Genomic DNA, 19,931 nt, shown 5'->3' with positions numbered 1-19,931 from the left:
GACTAGGTGGCAGGAGGAAGGGGAAGATGCCCTTGTCGCAGTTGGGTATGGCAGCACTGGAGGGGAACCGCAGTTGCTGCCATGCTATTTCTGCAGTACACAGGCCTGTCCCTACAGCGGTCTGCATGCCTGGTGGGCAGCCGGAGGATACTGCTGCTGTCCTGTGCAGTGGAAATTTTTTGGTTATGCTTAAAAGTGAAGGCTGTTAATCATCTATAGCATCCAATCTGTGTTGACAAGACTCCTTTGTATCTTCAGCATTTGAAATTATTTCATATTTTTTGAAACATCTCTGTGTTGGACTCTAACCTCTGCTATGGATTTTTCCTGTTACTAACTGTTCTCAGATACTCCATATTTAAGTGGGGGGTTCCCCTGTAAGGATTATATTTAAGTGTAATTTCAAGAAATGGGTGAGGAGCTGGCAGGAGACTCTTCTTCCTGAGTATTTTTTGACACCTTGGAATCTTTACGCTTCTCAAAGTTCTGCTTATCCATGCCTTTCAGTTAACTGACACTAGCTATCAAAACCACAAATCAGTTATACAAATGCACTGCATTTGTGGGTTCAAGGCACTGAGCCAGCTGCTGTAGGAAAAGAAGCTAAATTCAATTTCCATAGATGAGTGTCCTCATGAACGTCATTCCTCAAAACAGGGCTTTCATTTTGTTACCACACTGTAATACTTTAATATGCCGACTTCTGTCAGCCCTTCTAAACTGAAGCCCCCATGCCCAAACTTCAGTTGTGGGTCAATATAGTGCCCACACACTCTAAGGATGCTTACAGTAGCTACCATGAGCTGTGAGTTTCCTTTAACTGGATGGAAGAATATTATGCTGTCTCTTACACTTTTCTTTGTTATGCTAAGTTTTTTAGCCTTTCAGGCACCAGAAGACAGATGCGTTGCTTAATAAAAGGCAGTCAATGCCTCATAAATTTTCATTTCAATTACCAAGGTAACATTTGGAGTATAAATACAAACTAAGTAGGCTAGAGAAAGTGTGTGAAGATTTCAACCGCTTATTACACGTGTAAATAACAGTGAAAACAACTAATTGTGACTATTAGCACTGGAGAATACTAAACCAGGCATGTGCTCATGTGACTTACCTGATAGAGTTACTAAACTCTGTTTTGCATCTTCCTGGTCAGAAGAAAATACATCAAGCAAAGCAAAGCAGGAATGACTGCAACGTGAGCTATGAAGAATCATTCTAAACAAAAATGCAATTAAGAGCTATACCCACCAGCCACCTCTACAAAGTGCTGAAATGGTTTAACTAAATTAATAAAAAAAGGTGGTAGTCCCTGAATGTTGCATAGTTGGAAAAGTTCGTTTACATAGTTGAAACATATCTCCACAGGAGGGCGGGGGGGGGAAGAGATGGGAGTGTTAGAATTTGAAGCAGTGTTTTAAGTATGCAAAATGTTTACTATGTATGTAAATGGGATTCTTCTTAGTGACAGATCATGTGCAAATTGACAATACTTCAATTTATTTTTGAATGGCAATATAGATTGTCAAGGTTGTGTATAATTATAATAAATATATAAACCGCTACTTGAACCATAAATGACCACCCAAGACCTCATTTTTACATCAATATTCCTATAAGAAGCTTTGTCTGATCTCGTGGGTTGATATAATGTGTGCTTGTCTAAAAACCACAGGTAAGAAATGGGCATTTTTGGTGGCTCACCCTGTCCTGCTTGCTTAGTCAGGTGTGGTTTCTCTTGTGCTTCTGTGTCCCAGCCAGCTGCAGCCTCTCTGCTGTCGACAAACTCCACCAGATGGGTTACCAGTGAACACCATGACTCTTCGCTCCACCCACTGCAGCCCAAACACAGTACTGCTTTGCCTCAGGAACTGCAGTCATTTTCACATCTGTAGTCACATTTGTGCAGTTGGATGAGCACAAACTGCCAAATTTCAAGTAATTCGTCTCTCACAAATGATTTATTGCAACATACGAACAAGTTCAAAGTAGTTTGCCTGCGTCTTGAACCACTTAGGGAAGTTGATGGCTTTGAGCATTGTTCATTCACTGAGAAGATGCTGAAGTGCAGCAGCAAAGCAGCAGTCCATGGGCTTTCTCCAGGAGTTCTTTCATGTCTGAGCACTGCAATGGGCATCCCTCCATCCTCCACCAGTATTCAATGACTGTAGAATATCTGCATTACCTATACAAATGTATCAAAACACAACATGACTCAATATGTTTGTACCCATCTTCCTCAATACACTTTAAAAGCTTCACAAAGCCTGCATTTCTTCCAGGCTTTGCATACTTAGATCTCAATAAATAAACTAATAAAATAGTTCCTTCCTATAAAAAAAAAAAATAGAGATATACACATGTATGTATACACATATATATGTACATATTTTAAAATGTATGATCTAAAAACCAACTCCATGTGTTTAACAACAGTCAGTACAGGAGAAAATATTGCCTTTAACCTACTTTGCTGTATGAGCATCTCGGACTACTAAATCAGCTGGTTTACACTCCAGTATTTACCAGCTGTGCAAGGATGCTCACCATCAAGAAAAGCATTCTCCTGTTATGCTGCAAAAGAGGAAAATCAACTATTCTAGCAAAAAATAAGTGCAAGTGGAAAGAAGCTTAAGGTAGCCAGCTGAAACCCTCAGGGAATTAAAGACATAGGCATGATGTCACGCTAATGGTATTTGCATCAAAATACTGAAATACATTGTAAGGATGTAGATTTCAAATTTATTTATTTGACCTGGTTTATCATGGGAAAGTTTCATTTTCTTCCACATTACAGAAAGTATAAAATACACATTTATAAATACAATTTGACATGTAGAAATATAAAATGTATCTAAATTCACTAAGTTGCCAAGACTGGAAATTTAAAAAATAATTTTCCTACAGCTTTAAATGACAGAAATACTGTATTTGCATTTGTCTTTGCTCGCAAGGAAATAAACAACCACAGTTCAATTTGCTAAATTACCATGACAGTGCTTTTCCAAGACAAACTAACTGCTCTGACAACAGAAACTGATTTTTCAAGTAACTTCTTGCTACATCATCTTGGCGATATAACAAACCATTAGAGAAGTATTTTTGTTTTGCTTTCCTTTAGTATCATGTCAGAAAAAAAACACCACAATGATCTGTTTCCCACAAAAAGGCCACTGAGAAATGTCATTTGTCTTAGCATGCTAAACTGCTGATCTAAATCCTTTGTAAACAACTGGACAAATGAATAAATTACATCTTTATGCTCAGGTGACATTTTGTTTTCAAGATAATGTCAACAAACCGATTTTCAAAGCCAAAGGGGCAGACACATGCCCTGATGGTGAAGTATGAATTGAAAAATAGGGGGAAAAAAAAATTAATTAGGATTTCAGCCAGATCTTTTGTTGAGAAAGCTTTCAAATCTCATACTGCATCCTTTATTATGCTCTTCAAATCCACCTGAATGACCTTAAGCAGATATCACCGCCCAAGGGATACAGCTTCTTTGTAAATCCAGCGCCTTGCTTGGTAACTAAGTGCTAGTTACAACTAAAAATTTCCAAAAATAACTTCAAAGGGAGTCAATCAAAATTTCTGACATAATAGCCTAGGGAAATACTGAATAGATTTTTATTTAAATTGGTTATTATCTCTAGGTATCCAAACAACCGTGTTACTGCACAGAAAAATCTGTTCTCTAGTTTTACGTTTGTATCACCGCTTCTGGCAGAACACCGCTTCAAAGGGGACACAATGGAAGTGCAAACCCGTAAGTATCTGCACTGATTGGGAACTCCATCTGTGTTGTTACTTTCACTTTGGCGCAAGGAATCTTTTCATTGATGTAAGCAAGGTTTGTGAAGACTGTGTGATTAATTTAATGATAATTCTAGACCAAGCTAGGTCTTCTTAAGAAACAGTTCAAGACTGAGACCACCCTTTCTCACAGAATTTATTTTGACTTGCAAAAGTTTCCTCTATTAGAAACTATCACTTAGTGATCACAAGTGCTGTACAATTCAAAGAATCACAGAAAATGCATCTGCAAAGAAACTTTAGAGGTTATCTAGTCCACCTAAGTGCATCAAGACAAAAACAAAAATGGTATACTTGTCCTAACAAATGTGTGTTTCGCTTTTGTTGAAAATGACAAGATTTTATAACCTCAGGAGATAATCTGTTATAGCGAGAATATATTTGTGGGTTCACAGAGAACACACACACACACACAAAAAAAAACCCCAAACAAACAAAAAAAAACCCAAAAAAAGCTTTTAAAGGTGTTTTCTTGCTAAATGGATTTTATAGCTATTGTAAGGGATGTGGCATTAACTGTTACTGTCAACAGTGAGAACTAGCGATACAGCCTCACAGCTCTGCTACAAATTTCCAATCTGACTATGAACAAGCCTCCTTTTTGGCAAGTCTATGTAGACCATGTTCCACAGGGAAAATACTCAATATGCACATGCGAAACACTGAGCATGGCTGGATCTTGAATAGAAAAGTTGTTTCATTTTCAAAAGAGATGCAGATATGCATATAAGTCACTTGATTGCCATTGAGAAGTTTGATGAACGGGGAAGAAAGGGGAAACACAACTACACTGTAAATCACAACTAATTATAATTGCTTTTGCAATTGCTTTGCTCTACAGCAATGACACAAAGATAACTTCATAGTCAATGCATCTATCACGTAATGATATCCACTGATGTATGGAGTTGCAAAGAAGGCTGCAAACAAATAGTCAAGAGTGAGGAAGATATCACTTTCAAATACAGAAGACTAACATATTGAGAGGGTGACTGAGGAACGTACACTGAACTTTCAGAGAAGACAAAAAAGCTACTTTCACAGAGATTCATGTCCTGCTTAAGAACACGGCACAATCTGGTACTATGTTCCATACAGTAACATATATGGCAGAAACTTACAACTAAGGCATCAGCTAAATTAGCTGTAACAATATAAACATGACATCAGCCTGGCTCTAGTCATAAACCAGTGACGAATCTCACACTCGGTATCTACAGAGACAGGACTCAACTACACACACAAAATTACAAATACCGTAACACCAATAAGATGTACAAAAGATATGAGGGGGGAAAAAGCTTATGCTAGCATAAGAGGTGAAATTCCACTGAGTAATATCACTGGACTACCACATGCTGGCATTGTAGTTCAACACAATTAGCAAAAACAGAATATCCATCTGGCTTTGACAGCATTTAAATAAGCTACATAATATTCCTGTAACATAGACTTAGGGACATTGCTGCAGGGCCAGTAACTTGATAGGAAGGTTCAAAGTTGGAATGTCCATAAAAATGTATTAGTCATTGAAACAAAGCCTTATGACATACCAAGGATTCTACTCAAACCAGAATATGTTTAATAACTAGTATTTCAGAAACAATCATTCTTTGCACAAACTATTTTTTTTTCACTTACATTACAAATAACTCCACCCACACTCCTCAGCTAAGGATGAAACATGTCACCAATTGTACGGATGAGTAAACTGAATCACATGGCTGACGAGTTTGACTTGTTTCTTCAAGATGCAGATTAAAATAAAAAAATCATTCTCTGAAATAATGGACCTTCACTAGCACAGAAGTAGGGTGAGAAAAGAATCGTTTTCTTGCATTTTTTTCTTGATCAGCATGGCAGTGGCAGGGTCAGTTACAGGATGATGAAGTTTTCAGCAATTTTTCCAATGAAACAGACATTCCCTCTGGAGAACTCACCATCAGACAGACAAATGAGAATCACAGCCCTTTCCTGTGTGAGGCAAAGCCTCAAAAATTACACAGGTCTCAAGATACTTGCTCAACTCCCAGCCTCTCACAACTTAAACATTCTCACATCTAAATTCACATATTTCCTCTGAGCATGCTTAAGAGAGAAATGTCATTCTCCTGAGCAGCCACATGTGGAATCTGAAGTGGAAAAAGTTTTAAAAAAAACCCCAAACCTTGGGCTACTGAAAGGAAAAACAGAGACTGTACTGCACTGTAGCAAAGCTAATGTTTGTCAGCCTTAAGCAATAAAGTATCATGGGCATTAACATGCTGTGGAAAGTTCCCAAGGAAAACCAGTCTGGTCTCTTAATGGTAGGAGAGAATATCAGGGAGGAGAACTAACAGCTCAATAATTAAAGCTGAGCATGGGCTTTTGTTTAAGAAAGGAGTTTCAAAGTTAAGCCTACATACTGCTTCACATACCTCCAAACTTCAGTCATATTGTAAAGATACCCCTGCCAGTTTTAAACTGCCTTGTTCAAATACTAGTGCAGCCACATCAGCACAAAGCTCAACACAGGCTTATTCATCCTGAAACACAGGCCCAACCTCAGGCTTTACTGAAAACTAGGCACGCGTTGTTGTAAGAGAAGTGGTGCACGTGTGAAGCCATTAGGTCAAAGTTTTCCTGAGACTGGAACACACAGGAAAAAAATCAACCTGACAGTATGTGAATTTTACTGTTGGAAAAAAAAAAAAAACATTATTTTTATTTTTCCTCCTATTCATTAGGAGTAAGAATGTTTACTATTAAGCTCGAAATGTCACAGAAGAAATGCAACTTCACAGTTTTTGAAAACTTTAAACCCCAACATGGGAATCAAATTGAACCTTTGTACAAAGCAATACAACTTCTCTAACTTCAGTGGAGCTACACCTGCTTATTATTTAGAGCTGAAAATAGTCCACTACAGTTTCTGCCCTTGGAAAGTGCTGTCCTGTGTTTGCTTCAGAGAAGTTGTGTGGTTTAAGCAGGCACTTCAAATTTATTTTCAGTCAAGATGGTGGAAAACAACCACATTCGTTTAGTTAGTGATCAGTTCTATTGCTAAAACTGACAGAAATCTTATTCTCTTTTTTGCTAAGCCCCTCTTATTTTAGAGGAAGCTGAGCACATCATAGCTGGGCGAGCCTCTGCAGTTACATGAATGTCACAGGTTGTTTTGGACACCAGGAATACAGCGATGATCACTTCAGATCATTTATTCACTCAGAGAACTTCTACGCTTCATGTGACAGAAGGCAATTCTTGGTGGCTCACTGGGTGACCATAAATGTTCATAGTACAAATAAATACATCCAATAATACTATGCTGCATATGACAGGCACATATGTTTCCTCCTACAGTTTAGTTGGCTTTACTGCTAGTGCGAAGCACAAAAACAGGGTTACATCCATTCATTCTCTTTTGACAGAAGAGCAAAATAAACAGTACATTCTACAAAGGGAGATTAACTCTGTTTTATCCATGAGGTCTTAAAAGTATCTATACTCAATAAGACGTATTTTTTTTTAACTTTAAAAGACTGCTTAGATATGAATGGTCCATTTATTATCGAAAGCATTGCTTACTATGATCCTGCATGGAGGCATTAAAGTGCCGTTCAAAATCCAGTTGGTTTCTATTCACAGGTCTTTTTGCATTCTATGAAACAGACGCAAACTTCATCTGCCACAGTAAGCTCAGCGTACAGGTAATTGCAAAGATCTGAATTCTGAAAGCATATATGAGAAAGGATTAAAATATGACATAAGACAGTAGTTGCTCTCATGACTGTTGCATAATTCCATACGGCTTGGAAACATCATTAACAAAGGAATTGTGCCTAAGGGAGCGGTCTAGGTTTGCAAATAAAACTAGCTGTCAACACTGGCAGTTACAGCCACTGCTGGCAATTCTATATTCAATAAGGAAGACCAAAGAAACCTCTAGTGAACATCTAAATAAACTAATACGTTAGACAGTGTATCTGGAGGGGGGGCGGAAATGATGCTGGCATTGGGCAAGGATAAAAACAACAGACTAGTGAATCCTCAGACACCAAACTATGCTGAGCATATGCTTCAGCCAACTTGTATCTATGGAGTTGCATCTCCAGTGTACCGAGTCACTCAGCTGTCAAAAGAAAAGATAAAGAAACAAGAGCTGAAAAGGTTTACACAGCTGAAGACAAACAGCTAAAATTCCACCTGCCTATGAACTGGAGGCTAGTGCCACATTTGGATATTGGGATGCTCAGGAAGGAAAGAGAAAGAAATTGTAGGCTGAAGCCTTTACATGAATAAAATGCATTTGCAAGAAACTGATGCTGCAGTATTCCTCTCAAGCCATTTTGGCAGGCTGAACTAAGCACGGATAAACTCTGAGGTGGAATGCCCCTTGCATAAGGCAAAAATTAAGAGTTGTTTTGTTTGGTTTGGGTTGTTTTCTTTCCCAGATTATCTTCTGGGTCATAGGAGAACATTAAATTTTTTTGACAGTTTATAACTTAGAAAACAAAATAAATTTACAGACACTAAAGGCATGGATAATAACCATAAGGAATAGGTCATACGCTCCTAATTGAGCACAATCAGAGTCAAAACTTTTAATGAGATTTGCTCCAAACTTCAGTATAATCAAGATACAGAGGTTTTGTTCTCACAAATTTTGGCATGGTGCCTTTTAAGATAAAGCCTGGAAGTGGCGAGACCTTTTTATGCACATCTGTAAGATGTACTTATTGCAATTATCACGTCACTATGTTTAAGATAAGAAGCATGATGTGAAGACTGCAGACCACTGTAAACAACAAACATCCAGCAAGTACGTTGCAAAGTTAATGATAAAACTGTTGAAATGCCAGACTGAAACAAGTGCCCAGTAATGAATTGTTACTGACAGAAACTTTGCTTTTCACCACTCAAATTTTCATCAGACAGATGATTCTAAATAACAAGAGCAAGGTTTCTCATAAGCTCCTTTTTCTTACTGAAAGGTTAACTCTGAAAGCATTTGTGTGGGTGGGCAGCGAAACAAAGAAAATTTTCATTTGATAAAATTTGATATTCTTTGTAGAAACACATAATTCTACCTAGTAAAAGAGAAAGAGGCATCCAAGCCTCCATAATCACATACTTTCCCTTGAATAAAATAATTGAATAAAAAATACACAACAAAAACCATTGCAAACATAAGTTGGATTTGATTCAAATTTACATTTTGGGTAAATCAGTCCTTTCCCCCCATATTTTTCTAGCATTACCCTCCAGAATGAAAAATATGGGAGAAAACTGCCTGTGTGGTGTCACTGAGCCAGTAACTGGAAGGGGCTCTTCCTTCACAGGGCAGTCATGATAAATATAAAACCAAAATACGCATTTCAGTGGTATAAGGCCAGGAAATAACCTACTGAAGTTTTGTGACTGTATAATTACAAACTTCAATTTTTTAAAATAAGTTCTTCTTCTTCTTGACAGTTGTTGGCTTCCAGTGAAAAAGTCTTGCAGAATTGCATTTACTTTATCATGTTGCTAACGCACACAGGCAGACTTGTAGGACAAGCCCTTTGCTTTGCTCGCCCTTCTTTGCTTCAACAGCTTACAGTGCTGCTGAAATACACTCCCAGCACAAGCACGCTGCTGATGAGCTCACTCCCTGGCAGGTCACAGCAATCTCTTGTGCATATGCCTGTGAAGCTAAGGCATAATTTATTCTAATATTTAGAATATAAAGTTAACACATCAAAGCAGAACCGGACAGGGATCCTTTCAACACTTTCCTGTGCCACACCTTAATAGTCTTAAGAAAGTGAATGATGCATTATTCCTTTCCTTCTTCCCTTCACCCAAGCTGAACGTGTTATTTCTAGCATTCTTGCATATTAAAGCAGTCATAAGTGAGAAGCTATGCAAACTTAAAAAAAATAAATCTGAAGTAACGAAGAACTCATCAAACTTTGCCATGTCATCTAAATGAGCTTTCTTCAAAAGCTCACCCATCTTCCCAGTTCTTCAGGGGATGAGGGAGGATACAACTGAGTCATTCTTCAAACCATTTGTGCCTTCTTGGGTATGAGAATAATACTTAGTTGAATGCTGTTAATAGCCAGCAAATCTCCACTAAATGCAAGGCATCAGCTTGACCATCTCTGTATTACACTAGAAAAGCTAGACTTTTAAAACAATCTTATTCTATAACACTCAGCACTAAATAAATAAATACAGTAATCAGAACAGTTTCAACAGAGTACCACTCACTACTGTAGAGTGCAATGTTTTTGTGAAAAAAGATATCTCCTCTAGTTTCTAACTGCATGATATGCTCTTCAAAAATCGACCTGTATATATTCATGCAAAGTTGGACAGTTTTTAGGTTAACTCAAATCACAATCCAGATTTAAAAAAAACAAAAGTGCTTATTACAAATTGCAAGCAGTGTATCTGTCTCACAGGGAAATACCTGTCCAGAGGACTGTATGGTTTTCATTTATTATTAAAATGAAACTGCGCATCTCTTTTGGCTCTAGACTTAAAGTGGAACAAGATAAAGACCAAAGACTGGCACTTCTCTGAAGCAATAAAATGGAGGGGAAAAAATAATCAGAGGTTATTATCTAAATGACTCCACCTCTCCGTTCTTTCGAATACAGAGATTATTGAAGGAGTTATTCAAGCTGCTGGAACTTGGGGAATCCTCAGATAACTACTAATAAATTAATAGTGTAATAACATTTTTAAAGGGCTAATGGAATGGCTTGAGATATGGATGGATTAATCTGACATCAGCACAGACCAAAGTAGAAGACATGAAAAAGTTAAAGGTTATTAGCACCACAAATACCAGTCACAATGTCATCGAAATGGCACCAAATACAGCAGGTGTACTCCTTGATTCAGTCAGAAGTCCTATTACAAACCAAATACAACATCATATCCTTAGACTTTTGAAAAGCATTGGACCTAATACCACCTGACATTTTTGTTAAAACAGGGTGACAGTAGTGATTTGTATTTTAGCAGAAAAGAAACAAAGCTAAATGGCTTGAAGCCAAAGGTAGGTAAAGTCACTGCAGAATAAATGCATAGATTTAAAGTGGGGGTAATTAGCCACTGAGACAACCTAGCTAAAGGCAAGACAGAGTCATTGTCATTTGACATGTTTCATATGGAAATGAGATCCCTGGAGAAGGAATTGCAGAGCTGTGGGCTGCCCAGGCAAACACACTACCAGTACTCTTCCTTCTCTTCTGTGTAGAAAACAATGTAGTTCGAGTATGCCTGCTCACGGCAGCTGCAGCAGAGTAACATGGAGAGATTTCCTTCCTTCTCTCTTGAACGTATTTTACAGTAAGATATGTCTGGCAAAAGGCTGGTATAAACTTTGGATTCCAAAAGAGAAACATAATTTAATGCAGAAATCCTAACCCAACTGATTTTATGGTTGAGTCCGCACGACATGCTGATGATGTAAGGACTACTATAAATAAAATAGGGTCAGATAATTAGGGGATTCCAAACTGGGATTCAGATACTCCACTGAGGTATGCTAAAAAGTCCACAAGAGAGAGAATCAGATTTAGATACGGCTAAAGTATTCTTGTATGATTAGAAGGAGAAATATTAGAGAGTATAGTGTCAGCACAAGAAAATGATTCAACAGATCAGAAGAAACTGAAGCTCAAAGTCCTTGCCATATATACACCGAGCCAGATAGGGGTGACACTGACTGAAATTTGGATCGCCAAGCAGAAAAGCTACCATAAAAACCCTGTTTATAGAAAATAATCACAGAACTATTGCTCATGTCTCAGTTCAGCAAAAATACAGTTATTTGATATGAAGATTTGGAACCTAAGTATGGAGAAGGCTTAGAACTGTTTTTCATTAGAAGTGTAAAATATTGAAAATTGAGAAGACCATCAATGGCCCTGTTATAAAAACATGAGGGATGCAAGAATAAGCTTTAACAATAACATAGAATTAAAAGTCATCACAAAAACAGAGGGCTGGGTATCATAGATGATGAATCAGATGACACTCAGAATTTCAATAACAGAGATTAAATGAAATCCAGTAATACACAGTGAAGGGTCGTGCATTTTTTGATTAATCCAAAATAATTATGCTATTAGAAGCCGTTTCTAAATTGGAAGAATGACAACAAAGGAAGGATTTGAATGGAATAGCTGATCTCATGAAGACTATAAACTGTCAGTGTAACAGGACTTAAAAAGTAAAATGTGATCTTCTGAAGTTTCGGGAAAAATATTTCTAGTAAAAGAAAAAGATTAGTATCACTAAGTGTTAATATAATACCGGCAACAGCCCTAACAACTCATGCTGAGAAAAAGATTAATTTGCTATATAGGAAGTGCAGAGAAAAGCTACAGATTGACCTGGGGAACAGAAAACACATCAAATGACAGGAGAGTAGAAAAGCTTGGCTTGTTTATAGGGATAAAAATAAAGACTTGAGATAGTCATAAACGTTTTTTATAAGTATGCTATTAGAGAAATGGACACTAATGCCATGTACACTAGTAAACTAGACAGTTCCAAAGCATTAGCTTGACCATTGCCCTGCTGCCTAACTACCTGAGCAGTGAAAACACAGTTAAAAATCAGTGAATAGGAAGCATCATTCTCATTTAACAACCTTCATGATGCTCAAATGACAAAGGTACACGTGAAGCTGCCTTAATACTAGTTGGCTTAGCTAAAGAAATCAAGTCTTGGCAACACTATTGTAAGGGTGATGACAAAGGGGCAGAGGGGAGGAATATATCCTTGAAGCACTTGGTTGCCTTATTCAAACTTTTCCTTCTCTTCCTAGAGCAAGAAAGAAACCTTTGAACACAACTTAATTTTTTAGAAATTCTCCAACTACCCCTTGTCCCTTCCATTTCTTTGACAAAAATAACCCATTGTGATTGAGGTTTAGTGGGATATGATTTATTAAAGCAATTTGCTGTACAAAACTACGAGCCAAACTCAACTCGGAAATAACAGCGTGTACCCATCTCTGCCACAAAAGAAAAAACGTCAGTAAGAATTAATGTTTCATGACACTTGAGTGTCATTGAAGGAGAAAAGCATAAAACCAGGTGGATTTTTTCATTTAGTGCTAATTGTCAAATAAAAGCCACAGCTGATGGATCATTACACGCTCACAACTCATCATTTACCCAAGATACACCAACAATGTTTTTGAAAAGACTCCACTTCTGTTGTCCAGACTGGCACTATGCTATCAGATACACCTGAGAACGCTTCCCTGCATCTGTGAAAAGTAGCAATAAGAAATAAATGTACACATGTGTTAAACATGTGAAACTACTGGTGTCGTGAACCCTGCTGCCAAGATGCAAGCAAAGCTGCAGAACAACCAACAATGACGGATTATCATTTATAAACTGTAACTTTATGCCCTGTGGTCAAGCACTCTCTGAGAGTGTTCCCAGTGTCGGTGTGTAAACATGTTTATTTTGTAAATATATATTCTTGCTTATATGAACCCCACAGGTGTATCCACATACTCTTTAATACCGCTTTAATGCACTGGCTGCTTCCAGGCTTTGCATGTAAGTCATTCTTATTTAAATGGCTTGTTAAAATTAAAAGTTAGAACCAGTAATCCAAGAATTTTGTTGTTTTGGGTTTTTTAATTGAGAAAATCAAAATGAAAAAGGCCAGCTAAAATTAAAAGTTTGTTCTTGGGCTGACCCAGCAAAACCTTTTATATTCTTAATATCAGAAATAAAAACAAAAACAGGGTCAGTTTGATCATCTTCACATTTTGATTGTGAAATACTGTTCTGGAAATTGTCTAATTACTGGCTGCTTACAATCTCAATTAACACACAGAAAGACAACTATATCACATATGTACAGTGGTCAGAACAACATAATTAGCCCAGAACAAAGCAGCCTTGGATCACACTGTTTGCATGACATACAAAGTTTTTTGCGTATACCTGATCACATGTCAGTGTAAAACAGATCAGGCCAAAGCCACAGGACCCTCAATCTTCTTTTTCATGACAATGAGATAGCACACCCAGAGACTGTATGTATGGAAGAATTTTCATCTGCAAGTTACAAGACTGTACTAAGAATGATACTCTGCTTATCATCCTACAGAACAACTAATACCAACCACATTGCATTCAAATGCATTTCAGTCTCACCTAATGATATACCCGTGAAATTAATAAGTATTAGGCACAGCATACCAAGCGGCCTCTATAACCCAAGCTTTCTACTAGCTTTTCTGACTCAGTGAGAATGTAAATTGAGGGAAATTCTGCCCATTTTAATGAGAACAAATCAGGTATCAGGAGATGCTCTGAACAAGCAAGCTAATTAAAGACCTGCACTCTACCTGCATGGAGATTTCTGCAACACACTGACACTGTGCCTCTGCTATTTTCTTCAAGGACAAAGTTGATTTGCATCATTTGAGATACACACAGATGGACTGCAATAGCAGAGACAATTATCCATGCTCATAAAATTAGCCAGTGCAGCCAAGAGACATCAGATTTAAAATAACCATTTTCACTGCCTAATACAGTGTCTAAGACACGATGTACCAACACATGTGCAGTGCTCTGAAAATCGGCTAAATCATCACCACTGCTGCAAGCTACAGCACTCTTGACAGTTCTTGTTCGCCTTCTACTCAAAAATCTGTTGTCGCTGCCTTACTCTCCGGGGGAAGGCTGGGAGAGCTCCATCAGCTTTGGAAGGTTACAGTGACACCTGAATGAAGTGGAATCGCAGGAAGGGAGGATGACTTCCTCTCTTTCTCCCAATTTCTGTGTTCTGAGTACCCTAATTTTGCTTTTCATCATCCTTCTTACTCAGTTCATTTTTACTCCCGTTGCTAATCAGACTTTTCCACTGACGAAGGACCCTCTAAATCTTCACATTTTGCTCATGCAATAAAGTTGAAAGAAGGCTTGCATGCCCTGTTTAAAGGGAGACCTATTGCTGTCTTAAAACTATTTTAAAGAAGACTTTAAGCTAGGATTTCTTTCAACACTTAAGCATAGAGAACAAGATTAGGTATCTATTTGCTCTCTGACAAAAAGACTTAGCAAGGGATTTATTACATCGATAGTTTGTCTCGCACGCTCTGCTTAGAGCAGATGCTGGCCCCTGTAGTCATAAATTCAACCCAACAACAGAATAGTGATTCAACTTTCTTTTTAATCAGACAAAGTATCATTTCACTGGCATGTTGCTGGCTTGACAATTACGGGAGGAGCAGTTACCCAGTTGCTGAAAGTCCAAAGACTCTCTGGCTCTCCTTTTAATGGGGACTATGCAACATGAAAGAAAAAGAACCCAAATTAAACAATGACATCTACCTCCCAATCTTATGCAAGAAACATGATCATCTTCAGAAGACTTCCTGTTTATAACCTCCTAACTACCACGCAACCCCAAATATGCTACACACTACGCAACAGAACTTCAGAGAAACCAGGGCTTGTGCCCTAAAGCACATACACTTTTCCAGCTGCAGTAGTGAATATAAAAAGGTTTTACCTCTACCTACAAATGTTGTCTTCTGTCTTGTCATGCAGCATGTTTTGTATGCTGTTAGCTCTTGAGTTTGCTCCCAACATCACTATGTATCAGTCATACTTTTGGCACATGAATTCACTCACACAACTTTTCTCATCACTGTTCAGGTTAAAAATCTAGCATTGAAATTAAATTGAAAGTGTTATTTTTGCTCATCTTCCACCCTAATTACTCAACCCAGTGATGACTGTTACTGTTGCAGTTACACAAACCAAATCTATTTAATCAGTCACACAGCTTCCACTTCACATTTAAGGATCCTCAGCAATTGACACATACAATTACCCACAATCCATTTTACATCCATTACGGAGTGGATGACTGCATGTAACTTCCTGAGAGCTTCCTTTCTGAAGGGGAAAGTGCAGCTTGATTAGAAGCCACCTCCGTATTTTATTCCAACAATGAAAGTTGGCAAGCATGGGGGAACTGTTTAAGTTTGTAGTCACAAACTGGCAAACACTGGAGAAGGTGAAGTGCTAAATTGATGCACCTCCTTGCATCCTGGATGCTAGCCTGTCCTAGCCAGAGTAACACTTTGGGAGCACTCCACTGGTACAGAAGTAGTTAGCAAGCTGTTTATGAGGTGAAGTGATTCAGAAAGCAGACAAATTTTACAAAAAAAATAAATAAAATTGGCTTTTTCCCAGCCAAAACCAATTCCTTGATCTCATTAACTGTTTAGCCACATGAACTGTCCTGCCACACAACAGAGGAAGAAACAGAGGGTGGAAACAAATAGTCACATCTGTTTCAGCCAGCTTAAACAGCACTGCATCTGAATGTCAAGCAAGAAATAAACAAACAACTGAACTACTGATTGAAAAATAAGAAATGGGAAAGCAAGTATCTTCTCCAAAACTGGGGCAAATTTATTCTATGCATGGGACCTGCATCAGTTCACTATACTGGTTCAGTCTAAATGAGAGCACACTTGCCCAAAGATTAATTTCATTTTTAATAGACAAGCTAGGAACAGAAAAGAACATGAGAATGTAAACAAACTGATCAGGTAATGGAGCTTGAATATGTTCCCTCACATTTTAAATTCACCTTAACTACAGAATCAAAATTCATCAACAATGCCTGGCATCAGGTGAAAGTAGCTAGCCCTTAAAAACAACTTTGTTCCAACAATATTGCTGTGTTTCATATTAGCTGTGAAGTGCTATTGACCAGGTCTAATTGCTACTTTGACATAATAAACAAAAGCTAAATGAAGGAGCCGAAGGACAGAGGCAATGTGCGAAACTCTCTCTCTACATAGCTAGATGACTTTACCATATATTCTGCATAAAACACAACACAAAAAGGTCACTCGGTAGTTTTAAAGTCACATACCAAACAGCAGACTTATCAGGCAGCTCTACAGTGTAATGGAAGGGAAAGAATACAGGGTGCTCTTCTCTGCACTTAACCTCATCTCGCTGCTTTCTACCTCCAGGTGGAATTCCACAGCAACATCAGCCCATCCAAGAGAGAGCTGCTGCTGTCCCATCCTCCCTCTTGCTCCCATTTTGCAGTTCTGCCCCTTCCGCTGCACGAGCACTACCGCTGGCACAATCACACACTGACCTAATTCAGGACACTGAGCAAAACCTAACCCTGCTGAAAGAGAACCCATTTGTTGCAGTTGCAGCTTCTTAACATGGCTTGCCACTCAGCTGAAAAAGCATCACAGCCACCACATGAGAGAAGATAGATGAGACAATGGCAGCCCTGAATAAGTTCAATGCAAGCTAACGGGGACCAGCAGCCTTAGAAAGGATGAGTTTGTTATTAAGATGTAGGTTTGGAGGTCTGCCAACAGGCATATCACTCAAGGCTCTGCTCAATAACGCATTAGTACCTCAGGTTAAAGAAAGATTTATGTCAAGAAGAGCATGCTAAGCACAGGTGATGGAATGAGGTTCATTCCTGATTTTCTTCACTGATATTTTTTTAAAACTCCAATCCAACTCCCAGTTCAGAAGTCATTTCAGCAGAAAAATAGTTGGAAATAGCATTTTGGGAAAGTAAAACAATGTAGCTAGGAATTAAACCCACAAATGGATTAAGCCAGCTGTTCTGCCTTTGCCTCTCAGTTCGGCCTGTACTTAAGTGTACATCACACTTTCTTGTGGTAAAAGCCAATTCAAAGAAAAGCTGTGCTATATTCTAACAGTAATTACAACAATAACAACCACTGTAAAATTGGCGCAAATCCTATCAGTGAAACAGACTAACAGAAGTGGGAGTTGCAATACCTTTGAAAAAGACAAGACCCAAGAGGGATTTGGTTGCAAAAGCAAGGCTTGCAGCCGAAAGCAGCACTGAGAGATCAAAAACGCAGCTGAGGACCAGGGTGCTGGTAGAATAGTTGTGAATGACTGAACAGTCCCAAATCCGCTTAAAGCATTTTACTCAAAGTAAAAGAAACCAAAACATGAGCAGAACCTGACAGAAAGGAAAACAACCAAATTTAAAGAATGAAATTATATACAACAGGTCTGCTTTTACTTTTGTACCATTCCCTTTCCAAATGGACGGTTTAAAAAAAATGTGACTAGTCCTCTATAGTTTAGATTCTATTCCATTAAAGGCAATGTAAAATCTTTCTGGCTCTACTTTCAAAACCACTTGACTTTGATAATTTTCTAACTAAACTGTAACCCAGCTAGAATGTTAACTTCGCCTATGCAAATGGAGATGTGTAATGAGCAGAGAGCAACGTATTACAACACTTACAAGAAACAAATGTTGTTATTCCAGTTACATATATCATAAAAACGAAGGCCAGAAAACCAATAAGGTCTTTGGAGGGACGATGCTGATACAGACAAATAAAGGAAAAGGATATGCCTCTTAAAGGACATTATAAAAAGATGACAAAATCTGCTGCTTTAAGGGAAGCAGTCACTTACTAATGGCAAAGAATTAAGAACAATACAAGTACGAGAATGCTGACCTGGTCTCTTAATAGAAAAGACTGTCTCAGAGTTCTTACTGCTAAATGTTTCACCGTGCAAGATCATTACAGTAGCAGGTACCCTTTTTCCACTCCCAGACTGTGAGAACAGAACACTTTATTAACTCCTGTTAAGAGCAAAAAGAGGAATTTTCTTCTGGTCTGCATTTTCTTTACATGCCTGTACAAAGCCCTTTCTTTGCCTGGTGTGTTGACAGCTCCCCCTTCTGTTCCAATCAACTTCAACGGTCTTTCAGAGTACAAACATACTTTCCATTAGTAAGAAACTGCTATATCTGCTAAGAAAGGACAATCTATATTATGCCCCACGCCCCTTAATATACGCAGGTCAAAATACCATACCCACATTTTGTAAAAGAAATGCAACCTGATGACGAACATCACAAGCCATAATCCATTTCCAGAAGAACCATTTCTTTATTAAAAGCCCTTTCAATTACAGCACTTTAGTAGTGCTTCAATACAAAAAAATACTTCCTCTTTGTCCTAATTACCATTCATATTTAAGTCTGCTTTCAGAAACTTTTATAGTTCAGATGAAACATTATAGAAAGAATCCAAGAAGTAGGTATTAGATACAAAAAATCACCGCTCTCAGCTCAGTGCTCCGTAGTCCACTTGGTGATATGATTAGTTACCATCTTGCACTGTGTTTATGTTGAAGCTATGCTACTATCCCACTAAGCATTACTTAGTTTGGAACTAGAGCCCCAAATCAGAGGACCCTCCAATGGGTTACTCAAGCAGAAAAGAGAATTAAACTCAGGCTTTGCAGTTGCTCAGCATGTGCTCCAGTAGTCTACTACACACAATACCAACATCAACTGACAAAACCTCTCTGGTCTAAGCTTTTTCAGGTATTTGGAGAAAAAATACAGCAATGTACCTTCAAGAAAAGACTGGAAACTGAGGATTTAAAGCTTCAGCTTGCACCTTTTCCTTCAGTGAATTGAACAGCTGGGAGAGGGGGATTTGGGACAAAAGCCAATTGACAGCTCTTCCTCTCGGCTATCTCTGGGCACGCTTCCTGCGCAGCTGCAGGTTCCTCAGAGAACCAGCTCGAGGAAGCTACTGCTCTCCATGGGTACCCTATAGGAGAACGCAGCTGGGCACCTAGCCCAAGCCACACCGTCAGCCTTGCACCTAAGCCCATGGATGTTTCTAGCCTGTATCAAAAAAAAGTAAGATGGAAGAACAGCACTTTGTGCTTAACACGTAAGGCAGTAAGCTGAAGGGAAGCCCTTAAACTTTGAGACAGCTCATCCCAGAATTTATGCCAGCTATTTAAAAACAACCAAGGAATACCAAAATCTCTCTACTGAGTGCAAGGGAGATATCTGCGTGAAGACAGCACTCTGTTGCTTTTACTAGGAAAGTTCACTTTCATCCACGATCAACCAGGAGGTGACCCTGCAAGCTTAATTCCGTCCATTTTCCAAGCCTAAGGCCTTCCACCACGACGCCCGACTGAACGTGGTGACACCAGGGAGCCGGCCTCCCTAAGCCACAGGCAGCGTGGAAGCTCTGCCTCCCCTGAGGAGAGATACCTGGAGCCGCCCAGGCCTGTCAGAAGCGGGTA

The 19,931-nt window shown here is 38.6% G+C and overlaps 1 protein-coding gene across 1 annotated transcript in view; it reads left to right on the top strand.

Annotated features, from left to right (window-relative positions):
* The first annotated feature begins 731 nt into the window (after positions 1-731).
* The window catches only part of PLK4 (polo-like kinase 4), a 42,908-nt gene continuing 23,708 nt past the window's right edge, over positions 732-19,931 (top strand). The window contains exons 1-2 of the mRNA XM_009891433.1: positions 732-805; positions 3,657-3,769. Coding sequence (XP_009889735.1) covers positions 732-805; positions 3,657-3,769 — 187 coding nt within the window. The remainder of the gene's footprint in view (positions 806-3,656; positions 3,770-19,931) is intronic.

This window comes from Charadrius vociferus, unplaced genomic scaffold (genome assembly GCF_000708025.1).
Source record: "Charadrius vociferus isolate BGI_N301 unplaced genomic scaffold, ASM70802v2 scaffold159, whole genome shotgun sequence".
Lineage (NCBI taxonomy): Eukaryota > Metazoa > Chordata > Aves > Charadriiformes > Charadriidae > Charadrius > Charadrius vociferus.
This window is presented reverse-complemented; position numbering and strand designations above follow the sequence as displayed.